At 40.5% G+C, this 23,121-nt stretch overlaps 1 protein-coding gene across 1 annotated transcript in view; it reads right to left on the reverse strand.

Moving 5' to 3' along the window:
- Positions 1 to 2,968: 2,968 nt before the first annotated feature.
- Positions 2,969 to 23,121, reverse strand: part of LOC127452560 (E3 ubiquitin-protein ligase TRIM71) — a 43,666-nt gene continuing 23,513 nt past the window's right edge. Inside the window, exons 3-4 of the mRNA XM_051718097.1 lie at positions 7,219 to 7,353; positions 2,969 to 6,786 (exon numbers count right to left, since the gene is read on the reverse strand). Of these exons, the coding sequence (XP_051574057.1) occupies positions 5,335 to 6,786; positions 7,219 to 7,353 (1,587 nt within the window). The 3' untranslated portion in view covers positions 2,969 to 5,334. The remainder of the gene's footprint in view (positions 6,787 to 7,218; positions 7,354 to 23,121) is intronic.

Genomic DNA, 23,121 nt, shown 5'->3' on the forward strand with positions numbered 1-23,121 from the left:
GGGCCCCCAAGCCAAAATCCTCTCCACCCAAGAGGACAACTGACCTGAAATCAGTGTTTGCTACTCTGATTCTACCCTAATCATTATATTTTAAAAGGCGAAACTGATGCCAGGTCAGCGCTTTGGGGCGGAATCTCCCAACACCTCTTTGCTTAGTTAGTCTCACAGCCAAGCCTCTTCAAAGGCCTGTGTCTTTGAGAGTTCAGAAAATATTGATGTACATGCCAAGTTTCAGTGCCAGGTGTTTTAACTTCTATTAGCACTCTAATTTCAATTATGAGATAGACTGCTGCCCTCTGAACGTTCTTGAAAACAAATTTCTTGAGCTTTAATGCTTTTCTGATTCATCTCAAGGCTAAGAAGTCAGTAGCAGTCATTTAATTTGAACAGATTTACCACAGTACACGTTTCCATCAATAAGAGAGGCAAACAGAAAACTCAATCATTTGGGAGTCAAGGTTATAAAATCAAGGATGGGCTGTGTAAATGGCATAACATTGAGACATGCTAGTATGTTATGGATTTAGTTCACCCCCTCACTGACTGTTAAATGAGACATGGCTGAAAAAGGATCCCATGGAATTCATAACAGCATTTTCATCAAAACACACAAAAGGATGAGGTACTAACAAAAGATTCACTATCAAATTGTAGTAAACAAATATCGAATTTTAATTAAATCTCAAATCTCTACAAAGCTACCTGAGTTGTCTTAATGTGTGTATACACATTTCTTTTTTCCATTAGATAATACAATCATAAAAAGGGTCTATGACCATACAATTCTGAACTGTTACATTTTTTCCTAGTAAGGAAGAGGTCATTAGCTGGAATCCACCAGAAATGGTGACAAAACCCGTACAATTAGAGACCAGAGGTCCAAAAATAAAACAAAATAAAGAAATATAGTATTTAATGATCTCAAATTCAAAGACACAGACCGAGTTTGATAACAGCGACTGTCATTTCCATTGAGCAAAAATGATCTTTAACAGACAGCAACATTATCTGGATGACATATCAGTCTTCAAAAAGTTATTTGTCCCTTGAAGTAAAACTTATACTTCTATAGTGTCTTTTTGTGAGAAGAATCGCTGCTTGAAGAGACTTTACATAGTGGCTTGTCAATACTGATCTCGAGTTTTATTGATCACAATCTACAAAATTGCTCTCCAATTCCTTCACCAAATGTAACACTACCACTACACAGTTAGAGATCTGTTTTTAGTGGGGAACTTTGGGAGCTAGATTCAAACATTGTTCATCTTTGGTCCTGTAGGGCACCTGCACAAAAACTCTAAAGTTGTATTGCACAAACACCACACCCAACATCTAGGAATATCTTCTGCAAGCGATTTATCTCTAAGTTTAAAGATATCAACAGCAAATTATCTATGCCGAACGTATCAATCTTTGGGCAAATGAGAAAAAGATAGTTAAAAATATAACGACACACTGAGGTTTCATTTGAACGAGGTCTTTGGCAGTTTTCCAGTTCTGATTCGATTCCAAAATCTAAAGCTAAGGAGAGCTGCAGCAGTGGTAAGGCATTTGAATCAAGCTCAATGAGGTCCCTTACTCTGTAAAGCTTTCTATAGAGAGTACAATCGTATAGTCAACCACTCACCCAAACAAACAATTTTCCTTTTTTGGTATATTCTAAAAGTGTCCATTTCTTACTCCTCCCGCCTCTTCCCAACATCTATATTTTATATCCAACTGTCTACAAGGACCATTACAGCATGCAAAAATATACATTTAAACTTTCCCTCTTACAGAGAGTAGGGGATTCAGGGAGACCTCTGCAGCTAAATATTAAACACGGATCAAATGTATGATATTAATACTGTAAGACAAAGCGGATCTGTGTTAATGTGGAAGCAGCAAATCTTTCTTAATTGCATAAGCTCCTTATTCCCATCAAAACAGGCATTGAAGCCTTTGCTGGTCCTTTAAATTTTCTTATGGTCTATGTGCCGATGTCTTTTAGCTCCAAATTTTACTTTTTGTAATCTAATTTCCTACCTTCTGGTTTTTACATTATGTAAATACAAACATAATTATAATTATACAGAATTAACATCTCTCCTTTAAAATGCAACATAAATATCCCAAGATCAACAAGCTATTAGAAAATAAGTTTAGAAGCACTATAACAAGGTTTTACACAGATCAGCCACAACATTAAAACCATCTACCTAATATTGTGTAGGTCCCTCTCGTGTCACCAAAACAGCACCAACCCACATCACAGAATAGCATTCTAAGATGCTATTCTTCTCACCAAAATTGTACAGAGTGGTTATCCAAGTTACCGTAGACTTTGTCAGTTCAAACAAGTCTGGCCATTCTCTGTTGACCTCTCTCATCAACAAGGCATTTCCAACCACAGAACTGCCGCTCACTCTATGTTTTTTGTTTTTGGCACCATTCAGAGTAAATTCTAGAGACTGTTGTGTGTGAAAATCCCAGAAGATCCGCAGTTACAGAAATACTCAAACCAGCCCATCTGGCACCAACAATCATGCCACGGTCTAAATCACTGAGATCACATTTTTCCCCCATTCAGATGGTTGTTGTGAATATTAACTGACACTCCTGACCCATATCTGCATGATTTTATGCACTGCAGCCACATGAATGGTTGATTAGATAAATCGCATGGATGATTGTTGGTGCCAGACGGGCTGGTTTGATTATTTCTGAAACTGCTGATCTCCTGGGATTTTCACACACAACACTCTCTATAATTTACTCCGAATGGTGCCAAAAACAAAAAACATCCAGTGAGCGGCAGTTCTGTGGACGGAAATGCCTTGTTGATGAGAGAGGTCAACAGAGAATGGCCAGACTGGTTCAAACTGACAAAGTCTACAGTAACTCAGATAACCCCTCTGTACAATTGTGGTGAGAAGAATATCATCTCAGAATGCTATTCTGAGATGCGGGTTGGCGCTGCTTTGGCAGCAATATGGGGACCTACACAATATTAGGCAGGTGGTTTTAATGTTGTGGCTGATCGGTGTAATTGTAAGCAAAAAGTCTGATGAGCAAATTCAAAGAGATCTACTTAAACAAGAATCAAATGCTCATCTCAGAGACCTTCAGAATAATTTTTGGCACTTGCCCATTTCCTATAGTCATCCTTTGGCAAAGACATTCAAATGCGATTATTTTTGTAGCATCATGACAAGGCACGGGTAACTACATGCAAGCTTACTAATACTTATGATTGGATTGATAGGACACAAGATTACTAGACTGGCAGATGACAAGAACAAGGCCAGGACAAAACATCATGACCGCTTACTAACAGGTCATCTAGCTCTCCCACAATTTGCTGAATTTAAATGTTGTCACCTAAACATGTAAAAATCAAAGCATCATGCAAATCATGCCTAATCTGTAATGCATGAATTATAGAGTATCAAATGAAAAGGGTTTGCTCTGTAAGTGGGCCTACCACACAATTGGCCACTTCTCCATTTGAAAACCACCAAAGCAATGCACACATGACCCTTGTCTTGAAAGGACAGGATCATACAAACTAACAAGGGAACGTGGGCCACTTAATCCCAGAAAGGGAAAACGTGAAAGTTAGTGATTAATAATTAATTACACAAGAGGCCTGTGGCAATTCAAAGGTATGGAATGCCATTGGTGAGATATACTCTCCTGTCTGTATAAATGCTTTCATATATATATTCTGTTTTTTGTTTTTTTCCTCCAAATGCTTTGCTTCCTCTTGTTTTTCTTTTAATCAATTGAATGCAGAAGCAAACAACACTTTAAAGTGGTTACCCACAAGTCAAGCACAAACTATCCAATTTCAAACTGGGCTCAATTGATTCTAAGTGTTTTCAAACGATGTTACACTGACAGAGTGAATGGTCTCCCTGGAGATCTTTCTTTAAATGGACACAGGAAGCACTGTAGGCCATGCTATAATCAATAGAACAACAAAAAACAACTTTTGATCTGATACAGCTGTTTGTAATGGGACTCTAATAAAGCCAGCTGGGTAAAACTAAGAACTTGGCCTATATAGATGTACACGTCCAATACGGAGACATTTTCACAATAGGAAAAAAAAAAAAAAAAAAAAAAAAGAGAAACTGGATTGTATTCTTGTTTGCCAGTTATGTCAATCGTGTATTTCTATCACTTAAACAGTTTTTACTTTGCATAAATCGTAGATTTGAAAAACAAAAGAAAAAAACATTCATAATCACAATGAATAAACACAAAGACAAGGGCTAGGCCTTTTTTAACACTTAGATATTCCATTTAGTGTCTACATTCTTTTTAATAAGTGTCCCACCCCAAAAAATTAAATAGATCTAAATATCATCTTTAAAGACCACCCTCCAATTCTTAATTTTCTTTTCCATAACACATTTAAAATAATAACTCTTCTCCGAGTAGCATTTGTCATAGCCAAAGCAAAAAGTCTCGATTACATAATGAGAGACTTATCACATTACTACATTAATCTGCCTAGTTCAGCAATATATCTTTCATCACTTTTATCAATACAAAGTTACTTTTTGGTAATCGCTTCCACTTAGATAATTTTTCAAATGGAAATGACCATAAAGAGAGGTATATGTGTAATGAGGCTCAAGGACCCAGAGGTATATCACGGTAAATGAGGTAAGAGGTTAAAATAAGGTACGAGATAGATGAAGTCCGATTTAAAATGTACATGAAAATTCAAAAACAACGCAGTAGATATATCAAAATATTATCCAATGTTTCTGCCAAAACATGCAGCTTTTTTTTTTGTGTGTGTCATCCATCGTTATGAGAAATATTCAGGGATTTGACTTGTGTCCTGTGCACAGTAACAATTAGGAAATAAAATTGTGCGAACTGTGCAAATAACTAAACATTGTTTCATACTTTAATATGTCATGTCCTCACATTCTACGAAAAAAAAAACCCACTGAGGTAGACGTTCCTTTTTAAAACTTCACGGACTAGGTCTCTGCACAAATGCGATTACATTCATACATTAGCTAGATGAGGTAGGTGTAATGCAGAGAGAAAATATTTCAAGAATGCAAGAAATTCCCTGAGAAAAAAAAAAGAAAAAGATTTGAAAATGCATTCCAAGAGCAAAACACTCTTGTAGAATTCAAAACTCTGTGCCGTAACGGTAAGCATTTGTGAGAACCGTACAAAATGATAAAGGACCGATCGAGACAAAGTTGTCAAGTCTCCATAACTGTTATCACTTTTCTATCATTCAATTGCATTTGCTCCTGACAGATGTGCAAAATCTCCTTTTCCCAACTGTCCACAGTTAGAGTTTTGTGTTTCAAACCTTGGAGGTCAGAACATGAGGATTCGGTTGTTTCCAAAGTCCACAGCAACAATCGTTCCATCAGGCGTAACCGCTATACCCGAGGGTCGATCCATCTGACCAAAGCCGTTACCGTGAGTTCCAAACTTGCATAAAAAGTTGCCATTGGGTTCAAACACCTGAATGCGATGGTTGCGGGAGTCAGCCACAATGATACGATCCTCCTGGTCCACTGCTACACCTTGTGGGCGCAAGAACTGCCCGTTTCCGGTTCCCTCAGACCCGAGGAAGCGTGCTGACTGGCAGTCAGGCCTAATGACGAGCAGCCGATGATTGTTGAAATCGGTCACCACAAGGTGGCCTTCCTGATTGAAGGCCACACCACGAGGAGAGTCAAAATGTTTCCAGAGGGCACCCTCGAAGCCGTATTTGTTGAGGAATGTCCCGTCAAGCCCAAAGAGTTGCACGCGGTGGTTGCGTGTATCCGAAACCAGGATCTTCCCCTCGGAGTTGACAGCCACATCCCACGGGTAGTTGAACTGCCCATTTTTGGTTCCTTTCTCACCAAATTTGAGAAGAAACTGGCCATCAAAGGTGAAGATCTGTATGCGGTGATTGTCCTTATCTGCCACAATGATTCTCCTCTGGCTGTCGCAAGCGACACCGGCCGGCCGATCGAACTGACCCGGTCGTGATCCCAAAGTGCCAAACTTGTGGTGGAACGTGCCGCAAGGCTTGAAGATCTGCACACGGTTGTTGCTTCTGTCCGCGACCACCACATAGCCTTCCTTATCCACGCAAATGCCCCAAGGCCGACAGAGTTGCCCATCACCATCACCCTCTCCTCCAAACGAAGCAACTGGCAAGCCAATACCTCCGTAACTGCGACCAGACTTGACCATCACCTTGAAGGGACTTCCCTCAATGTGCTGATTGCATATGAGCACTGACAGCAATAGCTCACCTTCATTCTTAGGAAGATAGCTGACTGTATAAGTCCCATCTTGGTGGTCAGAAACATCTGCACTAGACAGTTTACCATCTGGACTCATAAGCACAACAGACACACTGTCCCCACCAGACAACCGAGGTTCACCATCATGATCATACCCTACCACAGTAAAGGAAGCTAGCTTTCCTTGCAGTGCCCTCTTGAGGCCTTCACCGTGAGCTTTGGAAGCTGTGGCAAAGGCTCCACTGCTGATGAGGCCCATGGACTTGATGGCAATCAGAAGGGCCTGGTCTGGAGGAGTGAACATGATGCGATCATCTTCTTGGGGCTGTAGGATGCAGTGAAGGGACTTAAGCTCCTGTAGATGATTTAACATGTGCTCGCGTGCTAGCAGGACATCTATGCTACGGCCTTCTTCTAGTACCTGCGTCACTGTGGCGATGGTACTATCCAGCTTGGTGAGATTCTGGTGTAGTTTCTCAACCTGCAAGTAAAGTGACTTTGCCTTCACTTGGCGGATCTTTTCAACCTGTGCAGAAAACAAAAAAAAGGTTCCTGAATTTACCCATAGGACAGAAATGCTTTAAAATTGCTTTCAAAGAACAGCAGTGATGTCATTAACAAGAAAATGCTTTAAAATCTACTTTAAGTTTTTAAAGTGTCTTGCTAATGTACTATTCATCAAATAAAATGGTCACAGAGCTGGTTACCACCCAATCATAAATAATTTTACATCAACAATTAACCACCACATATCAAGTGAGATACCTGGAAACCAGCCAGAATGTAACCAAATAGCACTACAAGAAATGTGAAATATTTATCCCACTAAAATTCTCTTAAAGTAACCTTCGATGCCTCAGAATATGCTGTTACTTTATAGCCTACAAACTGGTTCAGCCTTAAATACCAGGAAGGAATGGTTTGTCTATAAAAGAAAGGTAAAAATGCATTAATTCACCTTCCAGAGCAGCTCGCACTCACGCTCCTCGAGAGCTTTCTTATGACGGAGAGTAATGGTTTTCACCTCTGACTGCACAACCTTTGCCTTCAGCTCCACTTGCTCGGCAATGGCCTGGGCTTTCTCAATGCTCAGCTGAAAGAATATTTAGAGAAATTGGGCTTAAACACGTTTGAATTAAAATAAAAACATGAGTAAATCCATTTTTGATATGGGGGAGAAATAATAATAAAAAAATAAACATTTGCAAGAACACGCATAAATCATTGCATGTTAAAATATTCTAAGGATGGTAATATAATATCTGCAAACAAAAAAACTGATTGGACAATAACTTTGTTTTATGAATAGCTCCAGGGCTTTAGACTGCAAATGAACTGGTCGCAAAGGTGACAAAATTAAAAACTTTCAATGGCAATTTAAAATGTAATAGTAAACTAAATTTGTTGATTTGAGGCTTCTTGTGAGTATAGACAACATACATGAATCTGACCAAATATCTAAATCAAGCAATACATCCATTAACATTTTAAATGCCATTTCAGAAGTTGTGGCTTCAGACATTTGCTGGGCTTACAAATAATATTTTGTGACTTCCTTTTATTCTATGAAAACTTAAAGCGGTGTCCATTTGTGGAAAATGCTTTAACTGAATCAATTCACTGAACTTGGGGGTGTTGTCTTCAAAATCCCTTTCATTTTAGCTACACATTCAATAACATTTAAATGTGTTATAAAATTACAGTTAGACAAAAAACAGAAATTCACTATGGAAATCCATGTAAAACACTGCTTTAAAAACAGTGTTACATTAAATATTACTGACAGAAATGTTCTAATAATAATAAAATTATTACCATTGTAAAACTCTTCTCCACCAAATCAAAACTAATATGTCTGTCTTAATTTGAAAGGATCCAGGAAAGCATGAGGGCTTCCTTTGTGATTTCACACAAAGGAGGGATAAAATGTCAGTCTAGGGTGCCCTGACCTCTAACTGCTAAAGCCAGCGCAACACTAGCAGACTAAAAACAACTCAGAGGGTGTCACACATGCAGACTGTTTAGCTGAGATCTCGCTCTCTTCAGTCGGAGGTTTGACACACTTGTCGATTTAGAATGGTGGAGTGGTGACAAACATACCAACTCACCGCAACTCGCTCTCTCCGATTCTGTCACGTAGATCTCGACAAAATAACATGAGTAGCATGTGACGTGAGCATGAACAATTGTAATAGAGTGATAAAAGGCATTTTCAGACATGTAGCTTGATTGATTTGTTCCAAAACAGTGGCTAAAACAGTTAAAATGTTGCACTTTCTTCATACATCGATATACAGTTCAAATGATATACTTGTAAAAAGGTGTCAACAGGTACAAATATTAGAGTATTGATTATGTCATGGTTATGCAAGATGTCACCGCATGGTACAGAATGCCCATTCCAGTCTGAGGTTGCACTGCAAATAAACATTATCAGACAAATGGATGAGTTTTACAATTTCCGTTGTGGTTATTTTTATCCATCATTAGTTGCATTCGCATTATTTCTGCATTGTAAAGTACCTGCTCTCAGTGTCACGGAGCTCTTTCTCGCTCCCTCCCGTGACTGACACAAACACACACATAGAACGAGTGAATCCAGGTTTATACCTGTGTCTGTTCTGTCGCTCTCCAAAAGAGAGAAGTGATCGTGAAGACTGGCCTATATTATATATAGACACCAAAAGGCTACATCCACGTTTTGATGATGAATTACATTGACGAGCCGACCTACAGATGTCTTCATCCAGGTGGTCTCGGACCGATTGTTTTGGTGTGGATCCCAGTGTGATTGCCGTGTTCATATCTGCCTATATGAAACGATCCAAGGGAGAACACACACAAGGTTCCAAAACAAATGCTCCAAACGAGCCAGGTGTGCGATTCATGGAGTAACTTTACCTTGTGAAAGTGCATGAATGTTTATCCCATTGAGGCTTACTCTAGAATGCGTATGACCATATGCAGCTTTCATTGAGTAAAGAAATTGTTTAATAAAAACCTCCACTTTTTCATCCATTTTTTGCTTGCATTAGTAAATTTAGTGTAGGAGAAAAATGCAGGAAAAACGCTTGAAATCATTATGGATTACAATCAGCGTTCGTGATATGCAGCCGAGTGTGATGAAAACGTTCAAATCAGCTTGACAGCTTAGAGTTTCAGTAAAAGAAGCTCATTGGTCACTTGACGAGAACACAGGACCCCATCTCGACGACAGTGTGATTTTTTTTTCCTAACCATTTTGCTGTGCTTTTCCGTTACTTGAACCATTAACTCAGCAGGGAGTCCCGATGGACAAGTGATTAACGACCTCCCACTGAGAGACGCTAATGAGCACTTAGTCTCCCTTCGCCCTGGCCGGCGATTGTTAATGAAGCTCGCACCTGAAAACCACTGGAAAAATCAGCTAGTGTGGCGGAGTCGATCTGCACATAGTCCTTTCTTTGAGGCTAACATCTAAACTGTCGACTAACCGGTTTTAAATGTTTCATCTAAATCCAAATCTGATTGTGCATACTAGGTTTGGACGATATGACCAAAATCATATAATCACAATATGAGTGTTATATCATGAATGATAACAATTTATATCACAATATAGTAAACTTTTTGGGAAAATCAATAAAAATTGGCTTATGTCTTAAATAACCATAAAGTCTATATTTGGATGGTCCTGTCAATAAATTAAATACTTTCAAATATTTCCTCTTATACAATTTTCTCTTTATTTAGAGCTTGACAATAGTCCAAGTACCAAAAAAACCCAAATTGTTTTTAAATCATTCTTACCATAATGCTAAATTTCTCATTATGCCACATGTTGTTAACCAATATTATTATAAACTTTCCTCAAGAAACTCGAGATCATCCCAAAGCAACAAAACATAGACAATACAGAAGTAAAAAGAATAATAATAATAATAATAATAATAATAATAATAATAATAATAATACAATGAAAATAAACACTTCTTGCAGAAAATATCCAAAATTATGTACAACTTTCTTACAGAAAATAAATATCAAATAAAACACTTCTGGCCAAATTAATGCAGAACACATCTTTTGGCTTTCATAATATTAATTTGTGTTCTTCATTTTGAGGTAAAACAAATTGCTTTTATTACGAATGATTATCGTCGTGCAACAGTTTGCAGATTACATTTTTCTGCTCTGTGTTGGGTTTACACCACAGATGCCACACCTGTTTTAATAACAAGCTTCTCTTTATTTTCTTGACTTGTTTGGGAGTCGTCCCATTTTGTGGAGATGTTTTTCTCAGGGCTTTTCCTATGTCAAAAATTAAGTAGCGCGTGTGATCCAGCTCTGCGCACTCCTGTAAATATCGAGAATCCTGCTGGACTGGCGCACTTGCATGCTCCAAAGAAAGTGCACACGCCGCTCACATGAAACACAGATGTGCATGTCAGATGAGAAGCATATTAAGCACTTATGATGCACAGAAAGCAAGATGAATGTCATTGAGTTTGCTTTGGTGGCCACCAAAAACATTTAAACCCCTGTCCATGTTTCTTAAATTCTCTCAGTCTAATGTGAAGCCCTGCCCACTGATAGATAAGCCCATACTGCAAACATGGATATTTACGTTTCATGATATATATGACATAGCAAAATCTCTATCGATTGACACTTTATATCATTGCCATGGTATATATCATCATCTCGCCCAGCCCTAGTGCATACATCCAGGGCTTTAACTTTTATCTAGATATGGTGATCCTAAAAGCATGAAACTCAACTGTGCCCCCTCTTAACTGAGAAACGGTTCAAAAACTAAATGTTTTTGTCTCTATCAGCTCCCACGCCTATTCTGTCACATTTCCAAGATTATGGATGACTGATCACACAAAATCCAATCTGTGGTGGCACTTGAAACTCTCACAATGAGGGAATACTATAGGACTTGTTGGTCACATGACTTAGGTTAGAGGGTTTAGGGATTAAGGGAGAAATGGCGTGGGAAAGAACGCTGTTTAGAAAAGAATGCTGACTGTGGAGCAGATTACCTAATCTGAACCAAATCTAAGGTTCAAAGAAGGTTTGCAGGTCTACAAAGAACAATTGATTCCACAGGCTGGTTTCCCTGACACATTTAAATTTGCCCTGGAATATTTGATGAGGAATCAACATTGAGAGCATAATTCAGTCCAGGTTCATAGTTCATAGGTCCATAGGAAATACATGTTAAAACAGTGTTGTGGACTAACTAAAAGAAGCGTCAGTAATTTTACTAAATTTCCCTGTAGCGTGTCAGCAGCACGGCTGTTGTATACAGTGCACATTTTTCTGTTTGCAGTGACTCTAATTGAGATTCACTTTGTTTTTTGCACTTGAGTTATATATTTATAACTATAAAAAATGCCCCATTAAATGGCTTCATTTTTGTAACTACTTTACAATTTCAAAGTAGTTTCCCCCAACACTGATCACAAACAAAATATATAAATGTGTATTGAAGAAACTGCATCGTTGTTGATCAAGATAGCACTTTGAATCAAATGTATTTTCCACGTCACACAGGACTCCTCTTCTCTAACTATGCTCTAAGATTGAGCTGTTAATATCAAAATATAAACCAATCAAGACACGGGAAGTGAGCGCAAAGAATAAGCAGCTGCAAAATGACTGACTAAAACCCAGTAAATGAGATTATGCTGCGCTAAAGCAGCCTAAGCTGTCTGGGGGTCAGGTATGGAGCGGGCCCTTCACGGCCAGGGTGCTCCCAGAATAGAAATTATGGCCCCGGGCTTCAGTGTTTCTAAAACCTTGCATGTGCTTTCAAACCTATAAACATTTAGAGGCTTCCCATTTAACACCATCCAGTAACAGGATTAGAGACATACTAGGACAAGCAGCCAATCAAGCGTATGAAAACACAGGTCAGGCTCTTAGAGCTGATGTTGCAGCGGTGAGCCTGATCAAGCTTTAGGAGAGGTTTAGATGATTGCAGTATAAACACATGGCCAGAGTATGAAGCGTCATGCGATTAACACAGGACATGGGTATACCGCTTTAGAAACCACAAATAGATATTAGGCCCTTTCCCACTGCAGGAACTAAAGCCAGTTTTAAGTACTTTAACCCTGAACTAGTACTTTTCGTCGTTTTTGTACGAGAGGAACTAGTTCCTCTTAGCTGTTAAGAGGGACTTTAGACTGACTTTTTAGCTCCTACTCTGGGGAAGGTACTTCTATCCTCAGAAGAAAAACTGTGGGAAGTGCTGCAACCTGTATGATGCACAAAGCAATAAAAAACATGAGACAGTAGCTGCCATTAGTAAACAAACTTGTATCTGCTAGCCTGCTACTTAGAGGATTGCGCTATTTTTCTAATTCCCATTACAGAAATAACTTAAAACCAACCAAGTATCACCAAAGTCTTTCTAGCAAGTCAGTCCACTGTCGGCCATCTTTGGAATGCTCTCGGGAGGCTATGTCCAGTCATGCCAGTGGAGCTCCTATCTACTTGAACGAAGAAAGACCATAATCTCAAAAATGGTTGGCCAAGATTACGATCAAAGAACATTTCAAATCAGCAATAAAAACTGACAATACTGGAATCATAAATTGTGATTCTTTACCTAACCTCATATTACACTAAAAACAAAAATTTCCCAGCACGTGTAGCTAATGCGCATGCACATTCTAGAGTTGACTGACAGGTGATGTCTGTATCTAAAAGGTGACTGGCTCTTTTAACTGTAAGACAGGACTTCCTTTCTACATTTTTACCACTGGGTACTAGAGCTTCATGGCTGAGCGTTTCAAATCCTCCCATTCATTCAATTCATTTGATGCTTTTTGGACTCAAGATGGCGCCGAGTATGGCTGCTGCGTTGCGAGCTCCGACACAACATAGTGTTTTGTTTGTTTTGTTCACAATTCTTATGTTTTTTGTCTTGGATGTTGTCTGCCTTATTGTCTACGACAGACAAACAATTTTGGACATTGGTTCAGCAATTTCACACCGTAAACCGGACTTCACATTCCTCAATGCCGACCCGCTGTTTACAAACACGCAAGCGGAGCCCTCTGTCTGGGCAGCACGGCCGCGGAAACGCAAAAGGAAAAGGGGAAACAGAGCCGGCGTTCTCATCAGAGTAAGACGCCGTGCTGATCTGGAATTTCTTATGCTTCTGTGTCGACCATTCTGGCTACCGAGGGAATTCACAGCGGTCATTATCACAGCTGTGTACATCCCCCCACAAGCCGACACAGACCGGGCACTCAAGGAACTGTATGGGAGTATAAGTGAGCAGGAAACCGCGCACCCTGAGGCCGCGTTCATTGTGACCGGGGACTTTAATAAAGCCAGTTTAAAATCAGTCGCACCAAAATACCACCCGCACATTAGTTTCAACACACGAGGGGACCGGGTTTTGGACCATTGCTACTCTCCCTTCCGGGATGGCTACAAATCCCTCCCCCGCCCACCATTTGGCAAATCGGACCACTCTTCCATTCTGCTTCTGCCCGCTTACAGGCAGAAATTGAAACAGGAAGCACCCACCCTCAGAAAGATCCAGTGCTGGTCGGACCAATCAGATTCTACGCTACAAGACTGTTTTGATCACACGGACTGGAAGATGTTCCGGTCCGCCTCTGATGACGACATCGAGCTTTACGCTGATAGCGTAATGTGTTTCATCAGAACGTGCGTAAAGGATGTGGTTCCGACCAGAACAATACGGATCTATCCAAATCAGAAACCATGGATAAATAACGATGCTCGCGCGGCACTTAATGTGCGGACCTCCGCTTTTAATTCCGGGAACGCGGAGGAGCATAAACAAGCCAGTTATGCCCTCCGAAAAACTATCAGAACCGCAAAACGCCAGTACAGGAGCAAGACTGAAGGACAGTTTAACACCACCAACTCTAGAAGCATGTGGCAGGGAATTAACATCATCACGGACTTTAAAGGGAATAAAAACTCTGCCATGAACACCGCTGCCTCTCTCCCGGATGAGCTAAATACTTTTTATGCTCGTTTCGAGGGAAATAACACCGCCCTCGCGGAGAGAGCTCTCGCGGCTGAAGCTACAGAGGTTAGTTCACTCTCCGTCTCTGTAGTGGATGTAACCCGATCCTTCCGACGGGTGAATATCCGCAAAGCCGCGGGCCCAGACGGCATTCCCGGCCGCGTCAGAGCGTGCGCGAACCAGCTGGCTGGTGTTTTTACGGACATTTTCAACCTTTCTCTCTCTTTGTCTGTAGTCCCCACATGCTTTAAAACATCCACCATTGTGCCTGTTCCAAAACAATCAAAAATAACTTGCTTAAATGACTGGCGTCCTGTTGCTCTGACCCTTATCATCAGCAAATGCTTTGAGAGACTAATCAGAGATTACATCTGCTCTGTATTGCCTCTCTCTCTTGACCCGTTGCAGTTTGCTTACCGCAACTACCGCTCCACTGATGATGCCATTGCATCTACAATACACACTGCTCTCTCCCACCTGGAAAAAAAAAAAAGAACACTTATGTGAGAATGCTGTTTGTAGACTACAGCTCAGCATTCAACGCCATAGTGCCCTCCAAGCTAGATGAGAAACTCCGGGCTCTGGGCTTAAACAGCTCGCTGTGCAGCTGGATCCTGGACTTCCTGTCAAGCAGACACCAGGTTGTTAGAATAGGCAGCAACATCTCCTCCTCACTGACCCTCAACACTGGAGCCCCACAGGGCTGTGTTCTCAGCCCACTACTGTATTCCCTGTACACACATGACTGTGTGGCAACACATAGCTCCAATGCCATCATTAAGTTTGCTGATGACACGACGGTGGTAGGTCTGATCACTGACAATGATGAAACAGCCTACAGAGAGGAGGTGCACACTGACACACTGGTGTCAGGAGCACAACCTCTCCCTCAATGTCAGTAAGACAAAGGAGCTTGTGGTGGACTTCAGAAGAAAAGACAGAGAACACAGTCCCATCACCATCAATGGAGCACCAGTGGAGAGAGTCAGCAGCTTCAAGTTCCTGGGTGTCCACATCACTGAGGAACTCACATGGTCCATCCACACTGAAGTTGTTGTGAAGAAGGCTCATCAGCGCCTCTTCTTCCTGAGATGGCTGAGGAAGTTTGGAATGAACCACCACATCCTCACACGGTTCTACACCTGCACTGTAGAGAGCATCCTGACTGGCTGCATCTCCACCTGGTACGGCAATAGCACCGCCCACAACCGCAAAGCACTGCAAAGGGTGGTGCGAACTGCCAGACACATCATCGGAGGTGAGCTTCCCTCCCTCCAGGAAATATATATAAGGCGGTGTGTGAAAAAAGCTTGGAGGACCAGAGACTCCAGCCACCCGAGCCATGGGCTGTTCTCACTGCTACCATCAGGTAGATGGTATCGCAGCATCAGGACCCGCACCAGCCGACTCCATGACAGCTTCTTCCCCCAAGCAATCAGACTTCTGAACTCTTGATCTCCCACGATCAAATACATCAGCACTGCACTTTATTACCCTTACTCTTATATCTCACACCGGACTGTCATAAATTATATTATTATTATATTATATTCTCTCTTAACAACTGACTATCAACCGACAGCCTGAATGTCAATACAGTACAATACTGTACATTCTATATATACTTTTTTATATATTTTTATTTTTATTCAATAATGTGTATCTATATAGTGCATATTGTATACTGTACAGTGTATGTTATTATTTGTATATTGTTGAGTGTAATTATGTGTATATTAGATTTTAAATTGTGTTGTGTTAATTTGATGTTATTGTAAATTGGTACTGTCTCATCACTGTCACAACTGCTATGTTGATCGGAACTGCACCCAAGAATTTCACACACCATTGCACTTGTGTATATGACTGTGTGACAAAGTGATTTGATTTCGATTTGATTTTGATTAATAGAAGTGGCCCATCTCTGCTAAATCTCTGGTTTCGCCCATTTCACACGTGTGTACGAGGGGTGAGCTGAGCTGCTGCGTGACTTCATCGGGAGACACTGAGTTTATCACATCTGTACTCTGTCATTACACAGAAAATAAATTGATTTCTTGATTACTGCATTGTTTTTTTCTGTGGTAACAGGTATAATTATAAGAGGTTTATCGAGAGTGGCTAAATAAAATGTATTATAAACTTAACCTTAAATGTTTCATTAAGTCTAATTTACATGAGGAAAGTGTTGCATGCCTGTTACTGTGTGGTTAACTTGCATCAAGACATAATTTTTTAAGTCAATGAGTGAGTAGTTCAGTACAGTATTTTATGTTGAGTCATAAAAGCCTTTATTGTAAAAGATTGTGTTGATAAATAGGTTTACAGTTCATATTCAATATGTTTTCAGGTGTGTTCAGCGTGTGCTCAGTGTAAAGACACAGGCTGCATCTGAAAATTGGAAAATGTTGCCTTCTGGGCTGTATACAGAGGTAGGATGAAAATAAGATGCTTTTAAAACTGTTCTGAGAGCAGTTTCCTTAAGAGTTCCATTAATTCAAAAACACGTCATTTAAGCTTAACTGATTAGGTAGCAAGGCTCACGTTTTTGGATGCAGCCACAGTTTGTGTAAAACAGTACTAACAAAAGTGTAGCTCCGATGCTGCCGTCCTCCGTCGGTGTTGTTGATTATGTTGTTGCTATTGAACTGCATGTGCAAACAACATCAGAATAAAAAAGGTCGACACTAGATGACGTAACTACTGGGGTTCTTTTTGTGCGAGTGAATGCAAAAGGGGAAAAGTGTCATTGGATTTGCCGTTCTTCTTAAGAGTTCCAATCTATAAAATTACTAAGGGAAAAGTACCAGAACTGTGTTTGGGAAAGCGGCTATTCAGTGTAAATTGTGGTGTGCAATACAGTGTATGTTTTCTAAAGTGCTGTGAGAGAGGCAAGTAAAGATGTAAGAGTAGAGGTACTTCAATTGATAGGCAGCTAATCGGAATCAGTCGATAATCACTTCTTATTTGGGGTAAAAACATTTCAAAGTATTGCTATATTTTACCTCACTAAACCATTTCGATTTTTTAACCATTCTACAAAAAAAAAACAAAGTTTGCCTATTTTTAAGATTTATGCATTTTAATTTAATGAAATTAAAACATTTATTTTTTTTATTAAAGATTACTCAAATTTGATGGAATTTTATGAAATTTAAATGTTTAATATATTTTTGGTGTAATAAGAAACTATATTTTAAGTTACATTTTTCAGAATATTTTTGGTAAAAAATAAAAATAAATATAGCGTTGGGGAACATCAGCTAAAGGTTTTAACACAAAAAACCTTATTTGGCAGTTAAGAATGACTCACCCTGGGAGGAATGGCTAATATGAAAAGATTGCATCTTTAAGTGTTGCAAACAAGTAACTATTCAATATGCAAATGCACAATCTGATTGATAAGAAGAATAGATTGTCTCCCAAAAGTTTCTTTATGCTGATATTCATAAATAAAAACCCACTGCTTATTAACCATTACCTATCAAATTATCCTTACCTTGCTGAATAAGACTAATGTTCCTTTTGGAAAACTATTCCATTCTATTAATTCAAGATCTGTTTGAAATGAATGTTTGTTTGTTTTGTTGGTAACACTTTGCAATAAGGTTCCATTTGTTAACATTAATTAATGCATTAGGTATCATGAACTAACAATGAACAATATATCTTCCTACAGCATTAATGAATCTTGGTTAATATTAGTTAATAAAAATACAATTGGTCATTGTTAGTTTATATTTGTTCATAGTGCATTAACAAATGTTAACAAATACAACTTTTGATTTTAGAAATATATTAGAACATGTTAAAATTAATATTAACAAAGATTAATAAGTGCTGACAAAGTATTGTTCATTGTAAGTTCATTTTCATTAATGTTAATATTAGCAAATGGAACCTTATTGTGAAGTGTTACCGTCACTTTTATATTTTATTTTATTAAAAAATAAGTCATTACATTTAATTACAACAATGGGTTGTAATAATATTAATTTGACCTTAAACATTGTAGGCTATTTCTTCATAGGTCTATGCATTCTCATATGATATATTTTGTGATAATTCTATTGCAAATTGCGATTCTTGGGACAAACTATTTTTAAATAGTCTCCCTGCTAAAAATAATAATATTTATTATAAATAATATACATATATACATACACTCACTGAGCACTTTATTAGTAACACTATAGACCATTTCAAGAATGTAAACAAAAACAAAGGAATCAGAATGGTCCATACGTATTTCTGGATCCTTTCAACAAAGTCTATTTCAAGGCAAGTCATTCCACTCGACGGCCATTTTTGGAATGTTCTTGGTCAGTTTTGGCAGCTATTTTTCTATGTAAACAAGCGGCATGAAAGTGCAGCTATCTACTTGAATGGGGAAAGACAGAAATCTCCAAAACGGTCGGTAAACACTGTGTGGCTTCACTCAAGTGGTCTGGCTTTCCAGGGCCTCAGCACTTAAAGGGAATAGTGGCACAGCACCCTGGTCCATCGGCCTCGACACGTGCTCCAACTCACGCCGGGTTTCCGGGGTGCGGGTCCGACGATGCATCTACCTCGCACCGGACCCCCACTCTGTTCTTGGACCTGTAAAGATGCCAGCAGGTAGAGACCAGTCTCCCGAGGAGAGGCGTGCTCGGTGTTTAAAGGCAGCTGTGATGAGGCTCTTCATTGGGATCATGAGATTCCCATCACACGAGGTGGGGCAACGATGATCCACAGGAAGGGCGTGCCATTCCGTCACAACTGGTTTAATAAATTGTGCTTTACCTCAGATTATGCTAAAAATGCAATTATACCATTTTGTATAGCTTAAGTGCATGCATGTTCTCGAGTTGATTGACAGGCGATTTCTGTATCTAAAAGGTGATTGGCTATTTTACCTGTAAGGTGGGTTGACCATTGGCTGCCATTGGGTGTTCCAATTTCTCATTCATTTTAATAGAAGTGGCCCATCTCTGCAAAATGGTCTCTGTTTTGACAAGCAGGAAATGTTCATGGAACAATGACATCACTTGACATCACCAGAGAACATTACTTGAAATGGTCTATACTAATACTGGGCAGTGCCTCTCTTTGCATGAAAATCCCAGGAGATCAGCAGTTACAGAAATATTCATACCAGCCCATCTGGCACCAACAATCATGCCACGGTCCAAATCACTGAGATCAATTTTTTTCCCCATTCTGATGGTTGATGTGAATATTAACTGAAGCTCATGACCCCTATCTGAATGATTTTATACACTGCAATGCTGCCACACAACTGGCTGATTAGATAAATCGCATGGATTATTGCTGGTGCCAGATGGGCTGGTTTGAGTATTTCTGTAACTGCTGATCTCCTGGGATTTTCACGCACAACAGCCTCTAGAATTTACTCTGAATGGTGCCAAAAACAAAAAACATCCAGTGAGCGGCAGTTCTCTGGACGGAAACGCCTTGTTGATGAGAGGGGTCAACAGAGAATGGCCAGACTGGTTCGAACTGAAAGTCTACGGTAACTCAGATAACCACTCTGTACAATTGTGGCGAGAAGAATAGCATCTCAGAATGCTACTCTGAGATGCGGGTTGGTGCTATTTTGGCGGCAATATGGGGACCTACACAATATTAGGCAGGTGGTTTTAATGTTGTGGCTGATTGACATATATATATACACATACATACACACACACACACACACACACACACACTCAGCAAAAAAAAAAAAAAAAAAAAAAAAGAAACGTCCCTTTTTCAGGACACTGTATTTTAAAGATAATTTTGTAAAATTCCAAATAACTTTACAGATCTTTATTGTAAAGGGTTTAAACAAAGTTTTCCATGCTTGTTCAATGAACCATAAACAATTAATGAACATGCACCTGTGGAACGGTCGTTAAGACCCTAACAGCTTACAGGTAGGCAATTAAGGTCACAATTATAAAAACTTAGGACACTAAAAAGAGACCTTTCTACGGACTCTGAAAAACACCAAAAGAAAGATGCCCAGGGTCCCTGCTCATCTGCATGAACGTGTCTTAGGCATGCTGCATGGAGGCATGCGGACTGCAGATGTGGCCAGGGCAATAAATTGCAATTTCCGTATTGTGAGATGCCTAAGAGAGCTACAGGGAGACAGGAAAGACAGCCGATCATCCTCGCAGAGGCTCACACCTGCACAGGATCGGTATATCCGAATATCACACCTGCGGGACAGGTACAGGATGGCAACAACAACTGCCCAAGTTACACACAATCCCTCCCCCATCAGTGCTCGGACTGTCCGAAATAGGCTGAGAGAGGCTGGACTGAGGGCTTGTAGGCCTGTGGTAAAGAAGGTCCTTACCAGACATCATCGGCAACAGTGTCGCCTATGGGCACAAACCCACCTTCGCTGAACCAGACAGGACTGGCAAAAAGTGCTCTTCACTGACGAGTCATGGTTTTGTCTCACCAGGGGTGATGGTCGGACTCTTTATGTCGGATGGCGTTTATCGTTGAAGGAATGAGCGTTACACCAAGGCCTGTACTCTGGAGTGGGATCGATTTGGAGGTGGAGGGTCCGTCATGGTCTGGGGTAGTGTGTCACAGTATCATCGGATTGCCTGCAGTGACAACAAGCTCAATCCCAACGCTGTGTGTTACAGGAAGACATCCTCCACCCTCATGTGGTACCCTTCCTGCAGGCTCATCCTGACTCTCCAGCATTACAATGCCACCAGCCATACTGCTCGTTCTGTGCATGATTTCCTGCAAGACAGGAATATCAGTGTTCTGTCATAGCCAGCGAAGAGCCCGGATCTCAATCCCATTGAGCACGTCTGGGACATCCCCCGCAAGTGCCTTGGTGGAAGAGTGGGGTAACATCTCACAGCAAGAACTGGCAAATCTGGTGCAGTCCATGAGGAGGAGATGCACTGCAGTGCTTAATGCAGCTGGTGGCCACACCAGATACTGACTGTTACTTTTGTAACAGTCCCCCCACCTTTGTTCAAGGACACATTATTCCATTTCTGTTGGTCACATGTCTGTGAAACTTGTTCAGTTTATGTCTTGGTTGTTGAATTTTTATATGTTCATACAAATATTTACATGCTAAGTTTGCTGAAAATAAAAGCAGTTGAAAGTGTGAGGACATTTCTTTTTTTGCTGAGTTTATATTGTAACAATCTCGCAATACTTACAAAATCACAATACAAATTGAATCGGCAACTACATAATGTTCTAATATTGAATCTGGAGGTCTATGGCAATTCCCACCCCTAGTATTTTTGTCAAAAACTAGATAACATAAGCTATGGTATTACATTTACTGGAAAATTCAAGTGACATTCAGCAGAGAGGATATACACTGATCAGCCACAACATTAAAACCACTGACCGGTGAAGTGAATAACATTGATTATATCGTTACAATGGCACCTGTCAAGGGGTATATTATAGGCAACAAGTGAACAGTCAGTTCTTGAATTTCATATGTTAGAAGCAGGAAAAATTGGCAAGTGTAAGGATCTGAGTGACTTTGATAAGGGCCAAATTGTGATGGCTAGATGACTGGGTCAGAGCATCTCCAAAATGGCAGATCTTGTGGGGTGTTCCCAGTATGCAGTGGTTAGTACCTACCAAAAGTGGTCCAAGGAAGGACAACCGGTGAAACGGCGACAGGGTCATGGGCGCCCAAGGATCATTGATGTGCGTGGGGAGCGAAGGCTAGCCCATCTGCTCCGATCCCACAGAAGAGCTACTGTAGCACAAATTGCTGAAAAACTTAATCCTAGCCATGATAGAAAGGTGTCAACACACAGTGCATCGCAGCTTGCTGCTTATGGGGCTGCATAACCGCAGACTGGTCAGAGCGCCCATGCAGACCACTATTCATCGCCGAAAGTGCCTACAATGGTCACGTGAGCATCAGAACTGGATCATGGGGTGATGGAAGAAGGTGGCCTGGTCTGATGAATCATGTTTTCTTTTAGATCATGTGGACGGCCGGGTGCATGTGTCGTTTACCTGGGGAAGATAGGCAGTGTGGCAGGCCAGCGGAGGCAGTATGATGCTCTGGGCAATGTACTGCTGGGAAACCCTGGGTCCAGCCATTCATGTGGATGTCAGTTTGACCCGTGCCACCTTCCTAAACATTATTGCAGACCAGGTACACCCCTTCATGGCAACTGTATTCCCTGATGGCAATGGACTCATTCAGCAGGATAATGCGCCCTGCCACACTGCAAAAAATGTTCAGGAATGGTTCGAGGAACATAAGAAAGTTCAAGGTGTTGACTTGGCCTCCAAATTCCCCATCTATGAGATGTGCTGGACCAACAAGTCCGATCCATGGAGGCCCCACCTCACAACTTACAGAACTTAAAGGATCTACTGCTAACGTCTTGGTGCCAGATACCACAGGACACCTTCAGCGGTCTTGTGGAGTCCATGCCTTGACGGGTCAGAGCTGATTTGGCGGCACGAGGGGGACCTACACGATATTAGGCAGGTGGTTTTAATGTTGTGGCTGATCGGTGTATAATCAGTTATGACAGGGCTCCTGTTAAAAGCTCAGTTATTGGTACTGGGATTGGTCTGGCAATTCTGATGACAAGACAGTGGTAATTGGCTCTGAAGATCCTAACTGGAGCATCTCTATGTAAGAAAATCACAATCACTGGCATGGGATAAGGGTTGGAAAAAGCTGAGCAGCATAAACTCCCTCTGGAATTCATTCTCTATAGTACCTTTAATTAAACCCATCTTTTCGGTCTTTCACTTTTAAATTCACTCCTGGGTTTCCTTGCCAACAAACACGATGTCACTGGAGAAGGATGGATGTGAACAGCCCTAATGGGTGCTGTTCTGCCCCCACCC

The sequence above is a fragment of the Myxocyprinus asiaticus genome, chromosome 15 (genome assembly GCF_019703515.2).
Source record: "Myxocyprinus asiaticus isolate MX2 ecotype Aquarium Trade chromosome 15, UBuf_Myxa_2, whole genome shotgun sequence".
NCBI classification, from domain to species: domain Eukaryota; kingdom Metazoa; phylum Chordata; class Actinopteri; order Cypriniformes; family Catostomidae; genus Myxocyprinus; species Myxocyprinus asiaticus.